This window comes from Taudactylus pleione, unplaced genomic scaffold (assembly GCF_031769625.1).
Source record: "Taudactylus pleione unplaced genomic scaffold, aTauple2 ptg000662l, whole genome shotgun sequence".
NCBI classification, from domain to species: Eukaryota; Metazoa; Chordata; class Amphibia; order Anura; family Myobatrachidae; genus Taudactylus; species Taudactylus pleione.
This window is the reverse complement of record NW_028285064.1, coordinates 723,084-745,156: the sequence shown is the minus strand read 5'-3', so window position 1 is coordinate 745,156 and position 22,073 is coordinate 723,084. Positions and strand designations below refer to the sequence as shown.

The 22,073-nt window shown below is 46.1% G+C and overlaps 1 protein-coding gene across 1 annotated transcript in view; it reads left to right on the top strand.

Moving 5' to 3' along the window:
• Positions 1–22,073, top strand: part of HECTD3 (HECT domain E3 ubiquitin protein ligase 3) — a 47,160-nt gene that overhangs the window by 14,933 nt on the left and 10,154 nt on the right. The window contains exons 9-19 of the mRNA XM_088455593.1: positions 5,621–5,786; positions 6,951–7,032; positions 7,537–7,719; positions 8,113–8,165; positions 11,218–11,282; positions 14,648–14,751; positions 15,116–15,235; positions 16,109–16,198; positions 17,683–17,889; positions 18,330–18,459; positions 18,620–18,694. Of these exons, the coding sequence (XP_088311719.1) occupies positions 5,621–5,786; positions 6,951–7,032; positions 7,537–7,719; positions 8,113–8,165; positions 11,218–11,282; positions 14,648–14,751; positions 15,116–15,235; positions 16,109–16,198; positions 17,683–17,889; positions 18,330–18,459; positions 18,620–18,694 (1,275 nt within the window). The remainder of the gene's footprint in view (positions 1–5,620; positions 5,787–6,950; positions 7,033–7,536; positions 7,720–8,112; positions 8,166–11,217; positions 11,283–14,647; positions 14,752–15,115; positions 15,236–16,108; positions 16,199–17,682; positions 17,890–18,329; positions 18,460–18,619; positions 18,695–22,073) is intronic.

The following is a 22,073-nucleotide window of genomic DNA, read 5'->3' as shown; positions in this document are numbered from 1 at the left end:
ATGCCTCCTTGCCTTAAGTATGACTTCCGAAAAACTGCTCTTTCTTCTTCAGGGTCCATAGGGCCCACAGGAACTACCTTGGGGGGGTATGTAGTTGGAGTAATCCATTGCACCAAACAGCTACAGCTTTCAAGCTCCCAGCATGCATAGGGCCTCCTCCCTATATACCCCACTCCCAGCCACAGGCATTCAGTTTTTTTGTTTGGTGCTTGGCAAGTGTCCAGACGCACCTCTTATAACAGCAGGACGCATGTACTACGACTCCTATTACCTCCGCTGATGCCGAAACACCAGCTCCTGAACAAGGTAGGAGGCTCGGGATTTCGGCGGGTGTCAGCGAAGCCTAGCCAGCAGCGACGCCGGGGCCCGAACTGCATTCGGATCCAAGGAGATGACAAGGTAAGGCGATTCCTCGCTTGCGGGGAATCGTGCGCTGCAATCCTGGCTTCCGGTTTAGGAGACGCATCAGAGGCTGCTGCTGGTGAAGGGCCCGTCAGAGTGCCTCACTAAGGCTGCCGGGGCCCTATTGTCTGACGCCAGGGATGGTTAGCAGATGCACTAGCAGTGCACTAGTAAGGGTCTACTACTACTGTGAGGCCAGCGTACCCGGTCGTCAAAATTGCAGTTTAGGGGAAATAGGAGCTCCCCCTGCCGCTCCTACCCCAACCCAGACGCAACTTCCTGTGTGGGTTCCCGCATCTGGTTTGTTATTGATGACCACCTTGTGTATTGAGACGCTCGCAGTTCACCTATAGTGCGCTGCTGAAAGCCATTGGTTCTCAGAGGTGTGGGTTAGTCTCCCTGTACACCTCTCCCATGGGTCAGGGAGACAGTGCGCTATATCCTACCAAGCCCCCCGGGGGTTTGGTCAGTTGAATCAGAGCCCATTTACATTTGCATTGGCATTTGAAATTATATTTGCATTGTATGTGACCTTCATGCTAGCTGCTGTATTGACACTGTATTTTATTTTCTAAACTATCAGATATATCTATCACTGTGTTTCTCCTCATCCCTCTGTACGGGGGTGTGGGGGTTTTTCATTGTCTTACACATTTATTTGTGAAGACGGTCATATTACATATATACCTTATACCTGTGATACATTGTTATGTCTAAAAGCACGGGAAAGAAGGAGGTTGAGCCTCCTACGCTGGTATCATGTAGATCCTGTTCGGCTGGCTTGTCAGAACAGGATTTTGTGCAAGATGGTTTGTGTAGGGCCTGTTATAAACAGCCTCTTCTCCAATCTGGTACACCAGCACCTGCACAAGAACCAACTTGGGAGGCCTCTTGGTCTCAGGTTTTGTTGAATTTAGTGGACCATGCAGCAGCATCACTGGCTCCTGCAGTGGTGCTGCATCCCTCCATGGGGTACCCACAACATTTTCATCCTTCTATGTGTATGTCTCCCATGAATCCTTTTTGGTTTGATTCTTTTGCTCACTCTAGCCAGAGTATGCTGCCATCTATAGCCGCTCAGCAGGTAATGCAGGCGAATAATCCAGTGGCGGTAAAACAAAAGCATAAGAGAGTATCCCTTCAGGCATTGCTTCAAGATTCCGGTTCTTACTCGGTTGTGGAAGACCACCAATCCTCGGTAGATGTCCCCTCTCTGGTGAGAGCAGTTAGGTCTGTCCTAAGTATAGAGGAAGAGGAGGTTCTGCCTAAATCTAAGACTCCGGTCTTTAGGCGTCAGAAGGTGGCTAAGGATTATTTCCCTCAGTCTGAACAACTGACGGATCTCATGTCTGAAGGATGGAATACTCCTGGGAGATAGGCGTTTCCATGTGACAAAGAACCCATTTTTACCGGGTGAGTGTAGCAAATGGGAAGTTCCTCCAACTGTAGATGCTCATGTGACATAATTGATCCGGAGCTCTACATTACCCATCACTGCCGCATCCTCACTTAAGGAGGCTTTCATTATCTGGAGCTACCAGATTACCAGACCGGCTATGGCCTTAGCCTGGTGGCCAAGACTATGGAAGAATGGACGACGTCTCTGGAAGATAGTATGCCAGATGCTACCAGAGAACATCTGTCTTATCTCTGCCAAATGCGAGAAGCAGCTGCGTATGTTGGGGAAGCAGTTATTGATGCAGGTATTCTGGCTTCTAATGTATCAGCAACCTCAGTGGCTGCTCGGAGGACCCTGTGGCTAAGAACCTGGAAGGCAGTTACAGGGTCCAAGAGAGCCCTTGAGTCTTTACCTTTTGTCGGGAAGGTACTGTTTGGGCCGGAATTAGATATCACAGTGACTGCTCTGGCAGCATCTAAATCTGCTGGGTTGCCCTCTAGGTCTACCCCTAAGTATAAGCAGCGGTCCTTTTTCCCGCAGGGGATGGCGAAGGGACAGTCTTTCTCCAGACAGGATATTTCCCTCAAGAAAATGCAGACCAGGAAATTCTGGTCAGTCAAGCATCCGACTTCCAAGCTGCCTGATGGAACAGGCCTCCCCCTGGGGGATCTTGGGGTAGGAGGCCGACATCTCCAGTTTTCTTACACCTCGCATCAGACAACTATGAATGCTTGGGTTTGAGAAGTGGTCTCTCATGGGTATGCCCTCACGTTCCTGAGGCTTCCCCCTCAGAAGTTTTTTGTACAGCTCTTCCTTCAGACCCAGTCAAGGCCTTGGCCTCCAAGAGGCTATTTTGGCCCTCCTTAGATCAGGGGTTATAATCCCCGTTCCTGTGACGCAGCAGGCAAGGGATTATTATTCAAATTTGTTTCTGATTCTGAAACCAATTGGGTCTCATCGCCCTATTCTGAATTTAAAGTCTCAACAAATTCATCCATGTACCCAAATTCCGTATGGAAACCCTACGGTCATTTACGCTAGCGATGGAGCCTGGAGATTTCATGGTTTCCCTAGACATACAGGATGCATATCTGCATGTATCTAGTGCACTTTCTCACCAAAAGTTTCTGAGGTTTACGGTGGGTCAGAAACATTATCAATTTCAAGCTCTGCCCTTCGGTCTGTCTACAGCACCTCGGGTATTCACCAAGATTATGGCCGTCATGGTGGCTCATCTCAGGCGACAAAGAGTCTGGATAGTACTATACTTGGACAACCTCCTGAAATTGGCACAATCTCCGGAGGTTTTACAACGCCATCTCGAAATGACCATTGCCTGTCTACAAGAGCACGGCTGGTTAATCAATTGGAAAAAGTCTTCTCTTTCTCCAACTCAGCAGATGGTACATTTGGGGGCGCTGCTGGTTTCTCTAGGGCAAAGGATTATTTTGCCAGTAGTGGTGAGGTGGGACTTCAGTTTGGCATACCTGTTTCCTCCGATCTCCCTCCTCCTAAGGGTTGTCAGAAAATTCAAGCAGGAAGGCAGCAGGATGATACTAACAGCTCCTGCCTGGCCCCAGGAGACATTGGTTCACCGATCTGACATGTCTATCCATAGACAGTCCACTTCCTCTACGGCCGGATTTAGTAGTGCAGGGTCCCTGCCTATATCCGGATCTACCTCAGCTGGCTTTGACGGCATGACTCTTGAGTCTTTCGTCTTAAGAGCCAAAGGTTTTTCTACTTCCGTGATTCAGACGATGCTTAGGGCAAGGAAGCCTCTTTCAGCCCTCATCTATCACAGGATTTGGCATTCCTATTTTCATTGGTGTTCCCACAGAAAATATAACCCTAAGGTTTTTAGGGTCTCCCGAGTTCTTGCCTTTCTTCAGGCTGGACTAGACTTAAGTCTTCGTCTGACTACTTTGAGAGTTCAGGTTTCTGCATTGTCAGTTTGGTTCCAGCGCATAATTGCCACTCTGCCAGGCGTTAGAACATTTTTTCAGGGTGTTCTCCGGCTGCAACCTCCGTTTCTCCCTCCGATGGCACAGTGGGATTTATCCTTCGTTCTCAGGATGCTGCAGGATCCCCCCTTTGAACCCTTAGACGCAGTGGACCTTAAATGGTTGACAGCGAAGACCCTTTTTCTCCTCGCTATCTCCTCAGCTCGCAAGTTTCTGATATGGCAGCACTTTCACGTCGCTCTCCATTTTTGATTTTTCATCAGAATAGAGCTGTCCTCCGTATGAGGGCGAGGTACCTTCCAAAGGTGGTAACCCGTTTTTTCACATAAATGAAGAAATTGTAGTCCCAGCCTTTCAGTCTTCTGGCCTCTCTGTAGGTGAAGCGTCACTGGATGTGTTTCGAGCTCTTCGTATCCACGTGGATCGTACCAGCTCCATCAGAAAATCAGGTGCATTTTTTGTGTTATATGGCTTTCATAAGCGAGGCTAGCCAGCTAACAAGCAGACTCTGGCTCGGTGACTGCGTATGACTGTTTCTCGTGTATATTCAGGCTGATCTCCCGGTTCCAAATACGGTGACAGCACATTCTACTCGGTCTGTGGGACCATCGTGGGCGTTTAGACATGGCGCCTCTGCAGAACAATTGTGCAAGGCGGCGACTTGGTCTTCAGTCCACACTTTCATCAAAGTCTATGCATTTGATACTTTTGCCTCCCAGGATGCTTCCTTTGGGTGGTGGATTCTCCTCTCTGCTCAGGAGCGTCCCCACCCTTAAGGGAACTGTTTTAGGACATCCCCAAGGTAGTTCCGGTGGACCCTATGGACCCTGAAGAAGAAAATAAGAGTTATGGTATAACATACCTTAGTTAACTCTTTTTCTTCGAAGTCCAGAGGGCACCCACCCTGACGCACCTGGCCGCAGTTGGGATCTGTTCTTTTCTTTTTGTGTCACGCATTCCCGCTTCGTTTTTTTTAAAGTGTTTCTTGCGTACATTGTTTACAAACTGAATGCCTGTGGCTGGGGGTGGGGTATATAGGGAGGAGGCCCTATGCATGCTGGGATGTTGAAATCTGTAACTGTTTGGTGCAATGGATTGCTCCAACTACATACTTCCCCAAGGTAGTTCCTGTGGACCCTATGGACCTCAAAGAAAAAGAGTTAACTAAGGTATGTTATACCATAACTGTTATTTCTTGCGGAGTGAGCTTTTCGGAATTGTGATACTATTCACAGTTATCTAAGCCCTCTCTGCTCCCAGCTCACAGCCTCAGAGTCTGCCTGTGTGCCCTCTTACCGGCCCGCAGCCCCTGCTCGCTCCCTGTCTCCCCTCTTCCAGACACGAATGTCTAGCCCAGGCCAATCTGCCCCCTAGCCTCTATGTATAATTACTTCCCCCACTGGAGCCTGCCCCCTCGCCTCTATGTATAACTACTTCCCCCGCTGGAGTCTGCCCCATCGCCTCTATGTATAATTACTTCCCCCCGTGTAAACAGCAGCCTGTGAAGATTATCGGGGGCTGAACACCATCTCAGAGTGGAGTTCAGTAACACCATCAAGTTCCGAAAAAAATGCTTTTTCGGAACTCGATGAATGGCCCTGGCACTTATTTTGTACAAAAGTATGTGAAAATGTTAATTTTCAAATGCTTTTGTGAAGAATAAGTGATGATGAATAGGCCCTTATGTCTCTTGTATTCTCACATGTCAATCTATAATGTTACCCATGCATTTAATGCATAAGGACCAATTAGTTCTCCTGTAGACTCTCCCCAGTGTATCAGTATGGCTTTAATTCCTCACTCCAGTATGCTGCTTCCTATTTGTTCCCCATCTTCTAACTTCTGTTTCCCTTAGATGAAGGAATAGATGTCCGAATACACGGGATAAAGATTAAGTCCTCCAAAGAGAGAGATTTAGGGCTCACGGCGGACATGTTTCAGCCCCCCAACCTGGTACGATACCCGCGTCTAGAAGCTATTGATCCAGATGTCCTATACCGGAGAGCCATGGTAATCCAGAGGTCAGAATATACATAGAGAGACATTCCTGTGCCGCCCCCCCCCCCCCCCATGCAATGATGCCGCGATACCATTGGCCACATCTGGCTGAGGGTAGTATGGTCTTTCCATTATAAAATAGTTTTCTCTGGAGGTCAGGTATAATCTAGCGCACTGAGTGGTCAGGTTTTATTACAAGTGGGAATTACCTATATAATCTGCGTTGTACTACTCTAAGGGCCTGAACAGGTGGACACAGATTGTCTGCGCAGTTGAGCATCTATTGGTTACTGCGCTTGTGTAAAAAGTCAGTGAAACCGATACGGCGCCTGTGTACTGAGTGTATTGAGTCGCTTGTAATAAAATGGTCGGAGGACAGCCATGGGCTTTCCTGGGAGGCGACTGGTAGGCGGCTTGAAATGATAAAAAAAAAAAAAAAAGGGGGGGGGGAGGGCGGCGTCTCTTAAGCGTTTTATGGGAGTGTCATGGGCGTGTCAGTGTTATGGGAGTGTCATGGGCGTGTCAGTGTTATGGGAGTGTCATGGGCGTGTCAGTGTCATGGGCGTGTCATGGGCGTGTCAGTTATCAAATGCAGAGCCATGATTAGAGGAAGTTCAGAAGGAAACGATGCACCAGCCGTAGGGCATCGAAAGTGTTGATGGTGTGCCGATGGTGCAGTATTTCAGTAGATCGATGGATTGAAGGGGAAGGCTGAGACCAGCATTTGCATATTTTAGCAGCAGCGAATCCGAACGAAGTCGCACCTGAATCGGGCCCTAAGTGAGCTTGGAAATGTGTTTCTCTGCCGCAATATACGCAAAACAGTTCTTATTAATCAGAAGAGACACACTATCTCAGCATGTGCTGATTCCCTGTGCTGTTCCCATCTCCCCTGTATCCCGTCACTCAGGAACGCCCGACTACTGCCATCTACCTGCACCTCCGCAAGTCTGACCACCTAGCCCCACAAATCCCAGTGCTCCGATGGAAGTCTTTTGCAAAGGGAGGCGCTCAGCACTGCGAAAGCTGCGTTTACTCCTAATAAATGACCTCTTCTGTGTCACCAAAGCTGTAACGCTGGATCCTCTATAACATGTGTAGATGGTTTCCTAGGATGTGGAGGATGAAACGTTGGTTCTGTCATTGTGCATTCGCTGTGATTGATCATTGTCCTGTTGTTCTGACAGATTTGTCAAGCTGCTCGATAATGTTCTCCACCACCTCGTTCCCGCCTGGGATCACAGCATCGGCACGTTCAACCAACTTAAGGTGAGAGAGTGGCACCCGATGTTAGAATTTGAAGAACACAGCTAGTAGGAAATATCTCCAGCCATTTCTAATAGGCCACTATTTCCAAGAATTACCTTCATTGCCACATACCTTTCAGACATAGGGGGAGATGTACTAAGCCTTGTAGAGTGATAAAGTACCAACCAATCAGTTCCTAACTGTCATTTTACAGAATGTAGGGTCTATTTATCAAGCAGTGAACCAGTGGAGAAGTAGCCCATAGCAACCAATCAGCTTTCAAGTAGCATTTATTTACAGTCGTCTATAAAATAATAGGCAGGAGCTGATTGGTTGCTATGGGCAACTTCTCCACACTTTTCACTGCTTGATAAATAGACTTCTGTGTTTGAGAAATGACAGTTAGGAGCTGATTGGTTGGTACTTTATCTCTCCACTTTATCATTCTCAAATGAGTACATCTCCCCCATTGTATATTATAATTGCTATTAATTTGTGACTGTGGAACTCTTTCTCCTCTTATAGTACATTAAACAGTTCCTGCTGCTGTCCAAACGGCGCTCTCCACTCATCACCCAGTGCCTGAAAGACTCGGAGACCAGTAAACCCAACTTCATGCCCCGTCTATACATCAACCGGCGGCTGGCCGTGGAGCACCGGGATAATCCGACACTAGACCCCACCTACAAGAAGACCGTCTTCAGCCAGGTACCCCAGACAGGGGCAGCTTGTATAGTAAAACATCTTACGCATACTAGCAGATGCCTTCAGCAGGTCTTTAACAATGATAATGTTTGTTGTATAACGAGGTGCATATGACACAGCCTTCAGCTACCAATCCTACAGAGGCTTTCATCATTATATGCAATTAGACTAATGAAAGTCAATATCTGATTGGTTGCTATTTTCTATAGCTTAATGTGCAGCTGAAATATAAGTAAAAATCACAGATGAGATGTATGTGACAGTGCCCTATATATTCCAAACTTCCACCAAATGCAGTTATTACTGCTGTATATATAGTTCCAGCTTAACATGTCCTAATTCAGCTTTAATATGATGGTACAACAAGCGTTATATAAGTCAATTCTCTGCCTTTAGGTGTATGAAGGTCTGAAACCCACCGATAAGTCAGAGAAGCCCCTGGACTACAGGTGGGTCTGAATATCGTTCTTAGTCCTGGAAAGTATGGAGAAAACATCTGATAACTTTCATAGATATCATTTAAAATGACTACGTACTCTTCTCCAGCAAGGGATTCTGGGAAATTACATTTTTTTTAATGTTTAATGTTCATGCCTCTATTTCACACTGGATCACTGTGTCTTATCACCTCTACTGTCCTCTGTGCCACTGCGCCTTATCACCTCTACTGTCCTCTGTGTCACTGCTCCTTATCACCTCTACTGTCCTCTGTGCCACTGCGCCTTATCACCTCTACTGTCCTCTGTTGCACTGCTCCTTATCACCTCTACTGTCCTCTGTGCCACTTCTCCTTATCACCTCTACTGTCCTCTGTGTCACTGCTCCTTATCACCTCTACTGTCCTCTGTGTCACTGCTCCTTATCACCTCTACTGTCCTCTGTGCCACTGCCCCTTATCACCTCTACTGTCCTCTGTGTCACTGCTCCTTATCACCTCTACTGTCCTCTGTGTCACTGCTCCTTATCACCTCTACTGTCCTCTGTTGCACTGCTCCTTATCACCTCTACTGTCCTCTGTGCCACTTCTCCTTATCACCTCTACTGTCCTCTGTTGCACTGCTCCTTATCACCTCTACTGTCCTCTGTGCCACTGCTCCTTATCACCTCTACTGTTCTCTGTGCCACTTCTCCTTATCACCTCTACTGTCCTCTGTGTCACTGCCCCTTATCACCTCTACTGTCCTCTGTGTCACTGCTCCTTATCACCTCTACTGTTCTCTGTGCCACTTCTCCTTATCACCTCTACTGTCCTCTGTGTCACTGCTCCTTATCACCTCTACTGTCCTCTGTGTCACTGCTCCTTATCACCTCTACTGTCCTCTGTGTCACTGCTCCTTATCACCTCTACTGTCCTCTGTGCCACTGCTCCTTATCACCTCTACTGTCCTCTGTGCCACTGCTCCTTATCATCTTTACTGTCCTCTGTGTCACTGCTCCTTATCACCTCTACTGTCCTCTGTGCCACTGCTCCTTATCATCTTTACTGTCCTCTGTGTCACTGCTCCTTATCACCTCTACTGTCCTCTGTGTCACTGCTCCTGATCACCTCTACTGTCCTGTGTGTCACTGCTCCTTATCACCTCTACTGTCCTCTGTGCCACTGCGCCTTATCACCTCTACTGTCCTCTGTGTCACTGCTCCTTATCACCTCTACTGTCCTGTGTGTCACTGCTCCTTATCACCTCTACTGTCCTCTGTGTCACTGCTCCTTATCACCTCTACTGTCCTCTGTGTCACTGCTCCTTATCACCTCTACTGTCCTCTGTGCCACTGCGCCTTATCACCTCTACTGTCCTCTGTGTCACTGCTCCTTATCACCTCTACTGTCCTGTGTGTCACTGCTCCTTATCACCTCTACTGTCCTCTGTGTCACTGCTCCTTATCACCTCTACTGTCCTCTGTGTCACTGCTCCTTATCGCCTCTACTGTCCTCTGTGCCACTGCGCCTTATCGCCTCTACTGTCCTCTGTGCCACTGCTCCTTATCGCCTCTACTGTCCTCTGTGTCACTGCTCCTTATCACCTCTACTGTCCTCTGTGTCACTGCTCCTTATCACCTCTACTGTCCTCTGTGTCACTGCTCCTTATCACCTCTACTGTCCTCTGTGTCACTGCCCCTTACCACCTCTACTGTCCTCTGTGTCACTGCCCCTTACCACCTCTACTGTCCTCTGTGTCACTGCCCCTTACCACCTCTACTGTCCTCTGTGTCACTGCCCCTTACCACCTCTACTGTCCTCTGTGTCACTGCCCCTTATCACCTCTACTGTCCTCTGTGTCACTGCTCCTTATCACCTCTACTGTCCTCTGTGTCACTGCTCCTTATCACCTCTACTGTCCTCTGTGTCACTGCTCCTTATCACCTCTACTGTCCTCTGTGTCACTGCTCCTTATCACCTCTACTGTCCTCTGTGTCACTGCCCCTTACCACCTCTACTGTCCTCTGTGTCACTGCCCCTTACCACCTCTACTGTCCTCTGTGTCACTGCTCCTTATCACCTCTACTGTCCTCTGTGTCACTGCTCCTTATCACCACTACTGTCCTCTGTGTCACTGCTCCTTATCACCTCTACTGTCCTCTGTGTCACTGCTCCTTATCACCTCTACTGTCCTCTGTGTCACTGCTCCTTATCACCACTACTGTCCTCTGTGTCACTGCCCCTTATCACCTCTACTGTCCTCTGTGTCACTGCTCCTTATCACCTCTACTGTCCTCTGTGCCACTGCTCCTTATCACCTCTACTGTCCTCTGTGCCACTGCTCCTTATCACCTCTACTGTCCTCTGTGTCACTGCTCCTTATCACCTCTACTGTCCTCTGTGTCACTGCTCCTTATCACCTCTACTGTCCTCTGTGTCACTGCTCCTTATCACCTCTACTGTCCTCTGTGTCACTGCTCCTTATCACCTCTACTGTCCTCTGTGTCACTGCCCCTTACCACCTCTACTGTCCTCTGTGTCACTGCCCCTTACCACCTCTACTGTCCTCTGTGTCACTGCTCCTTATCACCTCTACTGTCCTCTGTGTCACTGCTCCTTATCACCACTACTGTCCTCTGTGTCACTGCTCCTTATCACCTCTACTGTCCTCTGTGTCACTGCTCCTTATCACCTCTACTGTCCTCTGTGTCACTGCTCCTTATCACCACTACTGTCCTCTGTGTCACTGCCCCTTATCACCTCTACTGTCCTCTGTGTCACTGCTCCTTATCACCTCTACTGTCCTCTGTGCCACTGCTCCTTATCACCTCTACTGTCCTCTGTGCCACTGCTCCTTATCACCTCTACTGTCCTCTGTGCCACTGCTCCTTATCACCTCTACTGTCCTCTGTGTCACTGCTCCTTATCACCTCTACTGTCCTCTGTGTCACTGCTCCTTATCACCTCTACTGTCCTCTGTGTCACTGCTCCTTATTGCCTCTACGATGCCCCTGCTTTTTATAGTCCCTACTGTCCACTTTGTCGCTGTGTAACCTAATTCTGTGGATTTTGTGACTTACTAGGTGGCCGGTGCGCTATGACCAGTGGTGGGAATGTAAATTCATCGCTGAAGGAATCATTGATCAAGGTACATGGAAATTTCTATATATGTATATACAGACCAATCACAACATATTGAAGTACAAAAATTCCGCACATAGTACTTCTGCAGCAGGTTTACATCAGGTGTACAGATGTATATACAGACAGGCTTACATCAGGTGTACAGATGTATATACAGACAGGCTTACATCAGGTGTACAGTTGTGTATATACAGACAGGATTACATCAGGGGTACAGATGTGTATATACAGACAGGCTTACATCAGGTGTACAGATGTATATACAGACAGGCTTACATCAGGTGTACAGATGTATATACAGACAGGCTTACATCAGGTGTACAGATGTGTATATACAGACAGGCTTACATCAGGTGTACAGATGTATGTACAGACAGGCTTACATCAGGTGTACAGATGTATATACAGACAGGCTTACATCAGGTGTACAGATGTATATACAGACAGGCTTACATCAGGTGTACAGATGTATATACAGACAGGCTTACATCCGGTGTACAGATGTATATACAGACAGGCTTACATCAGGTGTACAGATGTATATACAGACAGGCTTACATCCGGTGTACAGATGTATATACAGACAGGCTTACATCAGGTGTACATATGTGTATATACAGACAGGCTTACATCAGGTGTATACATGTATATACAGACAGGCTTACATCAGGTGTATACATGTATATACAGACAGGCTTACATCAGGTGTACAGATGTATATACAGACAGGCTTACATCAGGTGTACAGATGTATATACAGACAGGCTTACATCAGGTGTACATATGTGTATATACAGACAGGCTTACATCAGGTGTATACATGTATATACAGACAGGCTTACATCAGGTGTATACATGTATATACAGACAGGCTTACATCAGGTGTATACATGTATATACCCTGGATCGCTTTGTTTTTTTTGTTGAGATAACTACAGTATACTGTAATGACAAGCTCAGAATGCCGACACGGCAGTTATGTTATTTACAGCATTTTTACTGTGTCAGCATTAGAACTGTAAACACTGTAGTGCCGACACAGTAAAAATATTTTAAATAATATTACTGCCGTGTCGGTATGCTGCGCTCGATATTTTGTTGTCGTCATTTTGACAGTCTGCAATTTAATGACCTGCTATATACACCTATATATAGTATTGGTATTAAATATGAGTCACATTGCCCAATATAGAGCCGTATTCAATTAGCGGCGAAAAGTCGGAATCCGTGGAAAAGTATCGCGGATGACGTAATTTCGCCAGGCGGAAAAATATCGCCGTATTTCATTGCAAACACCCCAAAAATTACACTTTGAAAATGGGGGCGAAAAAGTACAAAGTTGGCGTACAAACTTGAAAAGTAACAAAGTAGACTTTGGGGGGGGTGGGGGTCTGCAAATAGGGGTGAGGTGTTTTTTTGATTGCAGGTGCTTGCAACTGGTGGGTTTTTCACAATATTTTTAACTTCACTTTAGAGACTTTAAAATATGCCTGCACCCATTTTTATGTACACCAAATTTGACAGGACTTTTTTTCTCCAATTAAACCTGCTTAAAGCTATTCTTCACCCCTTGTGCAAAGACGCTAAATTGAAGCAAATGACTGAAAAGAAAAAACCCAAATAGCTTCAGTAGGGCTAATCGGGGACTTCTTTATCGAACCCCAATCTTAGTGCATCTTTTGGGGGGCCTCAGGCTGAATTCCCCATTTTTAACAGCACTGTCTGCCTGTTTGTGTTTCAACGGGCCGACTGTTCGCATACTTTGGAATTGAATACGGCGAATAGCAGGGACGCGCCCGATAAGTTTCCGCTGCTAAAACACGCGATGTAGGTCAAAAGTAGATTCTGCCGTCAGCGGTGACATTATCGCGGCTAATTGAATACGAGCCATAATGTAAGGAAGTGTTGTATACAGAAGACAGATTAGCCTTTCATAAATCCGAGTAGCAGTTTCCATATGTAATGTAATGAAATGCAAACACCATATGCTGCTTTATAAATCAATTAAGGATCTTTTTTCCTGTAATAGTCCAAATGGAAATATCTAATAGGTAACCCAAATAGACTGGCGCAATGCTAATGACTGAAATACTCTCAGCTGCAGTTGTCTGTTGCTATTATCATAGACGTCCTGTATCTTTACAACAGGCCTCCTAAGCAGTGTATCTGGGGACGGTTCCAAGTCTCACTGAGTTGCTTCTACAAGGGGCTACAATACGCATGCTCTTTCTGTACCCAACTAACCCCTGCCTTCCCCCATTCCACCTCTCCAGGCGTAGGGAGCCAGAAGTGTAAGATACACGTAAACCTAGATATGGAGGCATTTTGGTATGCATGATATGCTGATATTTGTGCCACAAAATTAAAGTACCCCAAAATCCCGACAGCGGCAGGCCGACACGGCTGAAAATCCCGATCGTCCCCAGGTAAGTATCAACTAACCTAACCCCCCTAACCCTCCTTAGGGGTGCCTAACCCTAACCTTCCCCCCAGTGCCTAACCCTAATCCCCCCTCTAAGTGCCTAAACCTAACTCCCCCTTCCCCGCCGCCTAAACCTAAGTCCCCCGGGGGGGTGCCTAAACCTAACCCTCCCTCCCCCCCTAGCCTAACCCTAACCTCCCGGGGGGGTGCCTAACCCTAAGTGCCCCCTGGGAGCCCCTAACCTAACCCTCCCCTTCCGCGGCTGTCCGCGCCCGGCTTACCTTCGATCGGTAAGCCGGGTGTCGGGCTCCCTGCGTAGGTCTAATGACAGGCGTTGGGATTTCGACGCCTGTCATTAGACACTTACCAAGATTGGACAATCGGGAGGCCGGCGTTCGGGATTATGTCCGTCGGCTTCCCGACTGCTTCCCCTCTCACTCACTCTTCCCTAGCGTATGGAGTATCTCTGTGCGCTGTGACAGATTATGTCAGTCAGCTGTACATACACTAGTCCTGGTTGTCGCTGTGGCGTATGGAGTATCTCTGTGCGCTGTGACAGATTATGTCACTCAGCTGTACATACACTTGTCCTGGTTGTCGCTGTGGCGTATGGAGTATCTCTGTGCGCTGTGACAGATTATGTCACTCAGCTGTACATACACTTGTCCTGGTTGTCGCTGTGGCGTATGGAGTATCTCTGTGCGATGTGACAGATTATGTCAGTCAGCTGTACATACACTTGTCCTGGTTGTCGCTGTGGCGTATGGAGTATCTCTGTGCGCTGTGACAGATTATGTCAGTCAGCTGTACATACACTTGTCCTGGTTGTCGCTGTGGCGTATGGAGTATCTCTGTGCGCTGTGTGTTGCTGCTGCTGATTATACCGTGTTGCCATGGCAACAAGTGCTTTCTCTTGTTTGATGCTGTTGTGTGATCCTTGCACCTAGGCGGAGGTTTCCGAGACAGTCTGGCCGATATCTCAGAAGAGCTCTGTCCAAGCTCGGCCGACACTCCTGTGCCACTGCCCTTCTTTGTACGCACATCCAACCAGGTGAGCTCATCCCCGTCCTTAAAGGAAATGCCTATAAATGACTTTTCCCTTATTACTTGCATTTATTGTAACTAACCGATGCCAAGCGGTAATACAATAAGCAGATGTTAGTTGTTTGTAAACTGAAGGTTTAATACGACACGCGTGAAGTGAGTTTGGATAGATATATGGTCTGAGCCCTTATGTCACCCTCCCGTCCCTGTTTAATATAAAGACACATGGGATACAGCAGGGCGGTGTATGATGACCTACTAAATATTGGTGACATTGTTTGGACACGGTGTCGTATGGTCCTTGTCATCGCTGGTCCTGGTGATGTACAAAGCCTTTATATTTGCTGGAGATGTTTTTCTCTTTGTTACAGGGAAATGGCACAGGGGAGGCCCGGGATATGTACGTTCCAAACCCATCCTGCAGGGACCTAGCGAAATATGAGTGGATCGGGCAGTTAATGGGCGCAGCACTCAGAGGAAAGGAATTCCTGGTATTAATGTTCTGTATATAGTGTCATAAACATTCTGTTCTTATTGCTTCATCCATATACTGTATCTGTGTGCACTGTACATGACTCCCTATGTTCACGATATGACATCACTGTACTGACTCCCTATGGTCACGATATGACATCACTGTACTGACTCCCTATGGTCAGGGTATGACATCACTGCACTGACTCCCTATTGTCAGGGTATGACATCACTGCACTGACTCCCTATGGTCAGGGTATGACATCACTGTACTGACTCCCTATGGTCAGGGTATGACATTACTGCACTGACTCCCTATGGTCAGGGTAAGACATCACTGCACTGACTCCCTATGGTCAGGGTATGACATCACTGTACTGACTCCCTATGGTCAGGGTATGACATCACTGCACTGACTCCCTATGGTCAGTGTATGACATCACTGTACTGACTCCCTATGGTCAGGGTATGACATCACTGCACTGACTCCCTATGGTCAGGGTATGACATCACTGCACTGACTCCCTATGGTCAGGGTATGACATCACTGCACTGACTCCCTATGGTCAGGGTATGACATCACTGCACTGACTCCCTATGGTCAGGGTATGACATCACTGTACTGACTCCCTATGGTCAGTGTATGACATCACTGTACTGACTCCCTATGGTCAGGGTATGACATCACTGCACTGACTCCCTATGGTCAGGGTATGACATCACTGCACTGACTCCCTATGGTCAGGGTAAGACATCACTGCACTGATTAAAGTGAGATTTAATGTCTGCTTATCTACATGAAATGTAATGTAAATATAAACTGGCACAGAGTGGGCACTGCTCCGTCTCCTCTCACTGCCGACACGGCACTGAACGCACTCTGCCCACAGGTCCTGGCGTTACCCGGCCTTGTGTGGAAACAACTGACAGGGGAGGAAGTCATTTGGAGTAAAGATTTCCAGGCTGTGGACTCTCTTCTTGTGAGTTCTCCATACAATACTATATTACATTTATTAGCATTGTGTGTGTATATATAGTATATTTATTTTGTAGCATTATATAAATTCCTTCTTTAGTTGTGTAGCATTGTGTATGCCTTCTTTAGTGGTGTGTGTAGTATTGAGTATTGTGTAGATCTTATCTAGTATCGTGTGTACCTTTTATGCATATTGTGTTGTGTGGTATGTATCTTGTGTATAGTATTGTGTATATATTGTCATGCATATCTTGTATGTAGCATTGTGTTTAGCTTGGGTAGTGTGGTATATATCTCTTATGTAGCATTGTGTATATCTTATGGATCATTTCATGCCAAGTGGACCAATTTTGAAGATCATCCCCACCTGACCATCTCCAAATTAGATAAAATTGTACATGTCAGACTAACTGTGAGAGAGACACCGGCGGGCATTTTGTATGACCATAGTGACAGAGGGGTCTATTTATCAAGCAGTGAAAAGCGTGGAGAAGTTGCCCATAGCAACCAATCAGTTACTAGCTATTTGATAGACTGTACATGATAAATACTACTTCAAAGCTGATTGGTTGCTATGGGCAACTTCTCCACTGGTCCACTTCTCCATGCTTTTCACTGCTTGATAAATAGACCCCATAAAACCCTAGGGCATGGGTCTGTGTGAAAGAGCACTATGAAAGAGGACGGAGTTATGGTTAGCTTATGGGTCTAGCCAATAGGAATGAAGGACAATAGGGTGATGGGCGGTCCTTGACTGATTCCCTAGGGCCAGCCTGGTAGGTGTGTGGTCAGTGAGGAAGTACCCTGAGGTGTTAAGGGGGCTGTCAACGGGAGCATGCATGATTGCCCCTCGGGTGATTGGAGCATCACCGGTCCAAGTGGGCTCCTTGATCTCGTGGGGTGACAGGTTGACAGGGCATCTCAAGTTGGGGATGGGTGGGGTGGGCAGTTGGCCACCATCCTTCCTGTATTTAGTCCCAAGAAGGGGTGGCAGAAGGCTGTTTTCCCCCCTTCTCGAGTTGGGTGAGGTTAGGCTGGATCTTGGGCCCATCCTCTTATGTTTATCAATGTATAATTACCACACGTTACTGACTCTTCACCTAGGCCGTCCTCCTTTGCCACCATGCCACTGCTATGTTATTATTAATAAAAGTTGTCAAATATAATCGGCAGTCTGGTTGTCCGTGTCTTTATTTCTATGTTAATGTGTAAGTACGATGTTTAATGCAGACACTAGGACGATAGAGGTTTATTGTAATTCACAATATGCAATAGTAGCAAACCTCTGGCCCTCAAAAAGGTAGTGGTGCAACACTCAAAATTGGAGATGGTGAGGTGGGAACCCCTGGTCCACTTGACATGGAATGACCCTGTAAATTACATATATGTGTATGATACCCCATCTGAATTACTGGATCCCATAGGAGAATATACCTGTATGTGTAGATAGGGAATTCCTGAATCTCCTGTCCTGCTCTATCCTATCAGGTTAAACTGCTGGAAATGATGGAGGTGATGGATAAAGATACATTTGAGTTCAAATTTGGGGGGGAGCTGACATACACGACGGTCCTGAGTGACCAGCGGATGGTGGAGTTGGTACCCGGCGGCAGCAGTATATCTGTGCACTATGAAGACCGCCTGGAGTTCATCAAAATGGTGCAGAAAGCTCGTCTGGAGGAGAGTAAGGAGCAGGTAGGATGCCGCTCTTCCTTACCTGGAAATCAGGCACATTTTCTTACATTGTATCTTATTTCTATATAATACCAGATGTTAGTATATGTTCCAGACAATTTGTTACTCACAAGATATTAGGAAGTACTGGTCCCAGCATGTTGTTTCAGCAGTCCGAGACTTATAGTTCTACAACTAGAGCCTCGGGTAATATGAAGCTGATAAATGATTGTTATATATCACACGGAGACTGGGACAGGTTCCTACTGAGGAAATGCTAAAAGCTGAAATGTGAATATGTGTGGTGTGTATCTATTGCTCCTATTGCAACTTGGCTCGGCCTGTCCCTTCTCACATTGGCCCGGCCTGTCCCCGTCTCACATTGGCTCGGTTTGCCCCCGTCTCACATTGCCTCGGCCTTTCCCCGTCTCACTGGGTGGCCATCTTTGTTTGTCTCTCAGGTACAGGGTCTCCAGGCCGGGCTGCTGAAAGTCATTCCTCAGGCTGTGCTGGATCTCCTTACATGGCAGGAACTAGAGAAAAAGGTCTCTGGGGACCCTGAGATCTCTGTGGCAGCCCTAAAAATGCTGAGTAAGTATAAGGGTGGCTTATCAATGAAAAATACATATACCATTTCTATTTCTCCTATGGGCACACCTGGTTGACTGTATTGCTATATTCTTACCCCTATAAATCAGTCCTCCTCCCCCTGTTCTTCTCCCTCTTTACTAACGTGTCACATCCCCTCCAGCCAGGTTTGAGGATTTGGAGGCAACTGATAATAGAGTTCAATATTTCTGGGAAGCCCTGAATAACTTCACAAATGGTGAGTAGTGTCCTCACATATATGTAGTGTGATAGATGGTAATGGTGAGCAGCGTCCTCACATATATGTAGTGTGATAGATGGCAATGGTGAGTAGTGTCCTCACATGTATGTAGTGTGATAGGTGGTAATGGTGAGCAGCGTCCTCACATATATGTAGTGTGATAGGTGGTAATGGTGAGCAGCATCCTCACATATATGTAGTGTGATAGGTGGTAATAGTGAGTAGTGTCCTCACATGTATGTAGAGTGACAGGTGGTAATAGTGAACAGTGTCCGTGTATATATGTCGTGTGATAGGTGGTAATGGTGAGCAACGTCCTCACATATATGTAGTGTAATAGATGGTAATGGTGAGCAATGTCCTAACATATATGTAGTGTAATAGATGGCAATGGTGAGCAACGTCCTCACATATATGTAGTGTGATAGGTGGTAATGGTGAGTAGTGTCCTCATATATATGTTGTGTGATAGATGGTAATGGTAAGCAACATCCTCACATATGTCGTGTGATAGGTGGTAATGGTGAGCAGTATCAGTGCATAAATGTAGAGTGACAGGTGGTAATAGTGAACAGTGTCCGTGTATATATGTCGTGTGATAGGTGGTAATGGTGAGCAACGTCCTCCCATATATGTAGCGTGATAGGCGGTAATGGTGAGCAACGTCCTCCCATATATGTAGTGTGATAGATGGTAATGGTGAGCAGCGTCCTCACATATATGTAGTGCCATAGGTGGTAATGGAGAGTAGTGTCCTCACATATATGTAGTGTGATAGATGGTAATGGTGAGCAGCATCCTCACATATATGTAGTGTGATAGGTGGTAATGGTGAGTAGTGTCCTCACATATATGTTGTGTGATAGATGGTAATGGTGAGCAACGTCCTCACATATATGTAGTGTGATAGGTGGTAATGGTGAGTAGTGTCCTCATATATATGTCGTGTGATAGATGGTAATGGTGAGCAACATCCTCACATATGTCGTGTGATAGGTGGTAATGGTGAGCAGTATCAGTGCATAAATGTAGAGTGACAGGTGGTAATGGTGAACAGTGTCCGTGTATATATGTCGTGCGATAGGTGGTAATGGTGAGCAACGTCCTCACATATGTCGTGTGATAGGTGGTAATGGTGAGCAGTGTCAGTGTATAAATGTAGAGTGACAGGTGGTAATGGTGAACAGTGTCCGTGTATATATGTCGTGTGATAGGTGGTAATGGTGAGCAACGTCCTCCCATATATGTAGCGTGATAGGTGGTAATGGTGAGCAACGTCCTCACATATATGTAGTGTAATAGATGGTAATGTGAGCAACGTCCTCACATATATGTAGTGTAATAGATGGTAATGGTGAGTAGTGTCCTCACATATATGTAGTGTAATAGATGGTAATGGTGAGTAGTGTCCTCACATATATGTAGTGTGATAGATGGTAATGGTGAGCAACGTCCTCACATATATGTAGTGTAATAGATGGTAATGGTGAGTAGTGTCCTCACATATATGTAGTGTGATAGATGGTAATGGTGAGCAATGTCCTCACATATATGTAGTGTAATAGATGGTAATGGTGAGCAACGTCCTCACATATATGTAGTGTAATAGATGGTAATGGTGAGCAATGTCCTAACATATATGTAGTGTAATAGATGGCAATGGTGAGCAACGTCCTCACATATATGTAGTGTGATAGGTGGTAATGGTGAGTAGTGTCCTCATATATATGTTGTGTGATAGATGGTAATGGTGAGCAACATCCTCACATATGTCGTGTGATAGGTGGTAATGGTGAGCAGTATCAGTGCATAAATGTAGAGTGACAGGTGGTAATGGTGAACAGTGTCCGTGTATATATGTCGTGTGATAGGTGGTAATGGTGAGCAACGTCCTCACATATATGTCGTGCGATAGGTGGTAATGGTGAGCAGTGTCAGTGTATAAATGTAGAGTGACAGGTGGTAATGGTGAACAGTGTCCGTGTATATATGTCGTGTGATAGGTGGTAATGGTGAGTAGTGTCCTCACATATATGTAGCGTGATAGGTGATAATGGTGAGCAATGTCCTCACATATATGTAGTGTAATAGATGGTAATGGTGAGTAGTGTCCTCACATATATGTAGTGTAATAGATGGTAATGGTGAGTAGTGTCCTCACATATATGTAGTGTGATAGATGGTAATGGTGAGCAACATCCTCACATATGTCGTGTGATAGGTGGTAATGGTGAGCAGTATCAGTGCATAAATGTAGAGTGACAGGTGGTAATGGTGAACAGTGTCCGTGTATATATGTCGTGTGATAGGTGGTAATGGTGAGCAGTGTCAGTGTATATATGTAGAGTGATAGGTGGTAATGGTGAGCAGTTTCAGTGTATATATGTAGTGTGATAGGTGGTAACGGTGAGCAGTGTCAGTGTATAAATGTAGAGTGATAGGTGGTAATGGTGAGCAGTGTCAGTGCATATATGTAGGTGGTAATGGTGAGCAGTGTCAGTGTATATATGTAGAATTATAGGTGGTAATAGTGAGCAGTGTCAGTGTATATATGTATAGTGATAGGTGGTAATGGTGAGCAGTGTCAGTGTATATATGTACAGTGATAGGTGGTAATGGTGAGCAGTGTCAGTGCATATATGTAGGTGGTAATGGTGAGCAGTGTCAGTGTATATATGTAGAATGATAGGTGGTAATAGTGAGCAGTGTCAGTGTATATATGTAGTGTGATAGATGGTAATGGTGAGCAGTGTCAGTGTATATATGTAGTGTGATAGGTGGTAATAGTGAGCAGTGTCAGTGTATATATGTAGTGTGATAGATGGTAATGGTGAGCAGTGTCAGTGTATATATGTAGTGATAGGTGGTAACGGTGAGCAGTGTCAGTGTATATATGTAGAGTGATAGGTGGTAATAGTGAGCAGTGTCTGTATAGCTGTAGAGTGATTGGTGGTAATGGTGAGCAGTGTCTGTATAGCTGTAGAGTGATAGATGGTAATGGTGAGCAGTGTCAGTGTATATATGTAGTGTGATAGGTGGTAATAGTGAGCAGTGTCAGTGTATATATGTAGTGTGATAGGTGGTAATAGTGAGCAGTGTCAGTGTATATATGTAGTGATAGGTGGTAATGGTGAGCAGTGTCAGTGTATATATGTAGTGATAGGTGGTAACGGTGAGCAGTGTCAGTGTATATATGTAGTGTGATAGATGGTAATAGTGAGCAGTGTCTGTATAGCTGTAGAGTGATAGGTGGTAATGGTGAGCAGTGTCAGTGTATATATGTAGTGTGATAGGTGGTAATAGTGAGCAGTGTCAGTGTATATATGTAGTGTGATAGATGGTAATGGTGAGCAGTGTCAGTGTATATATGTAGTGT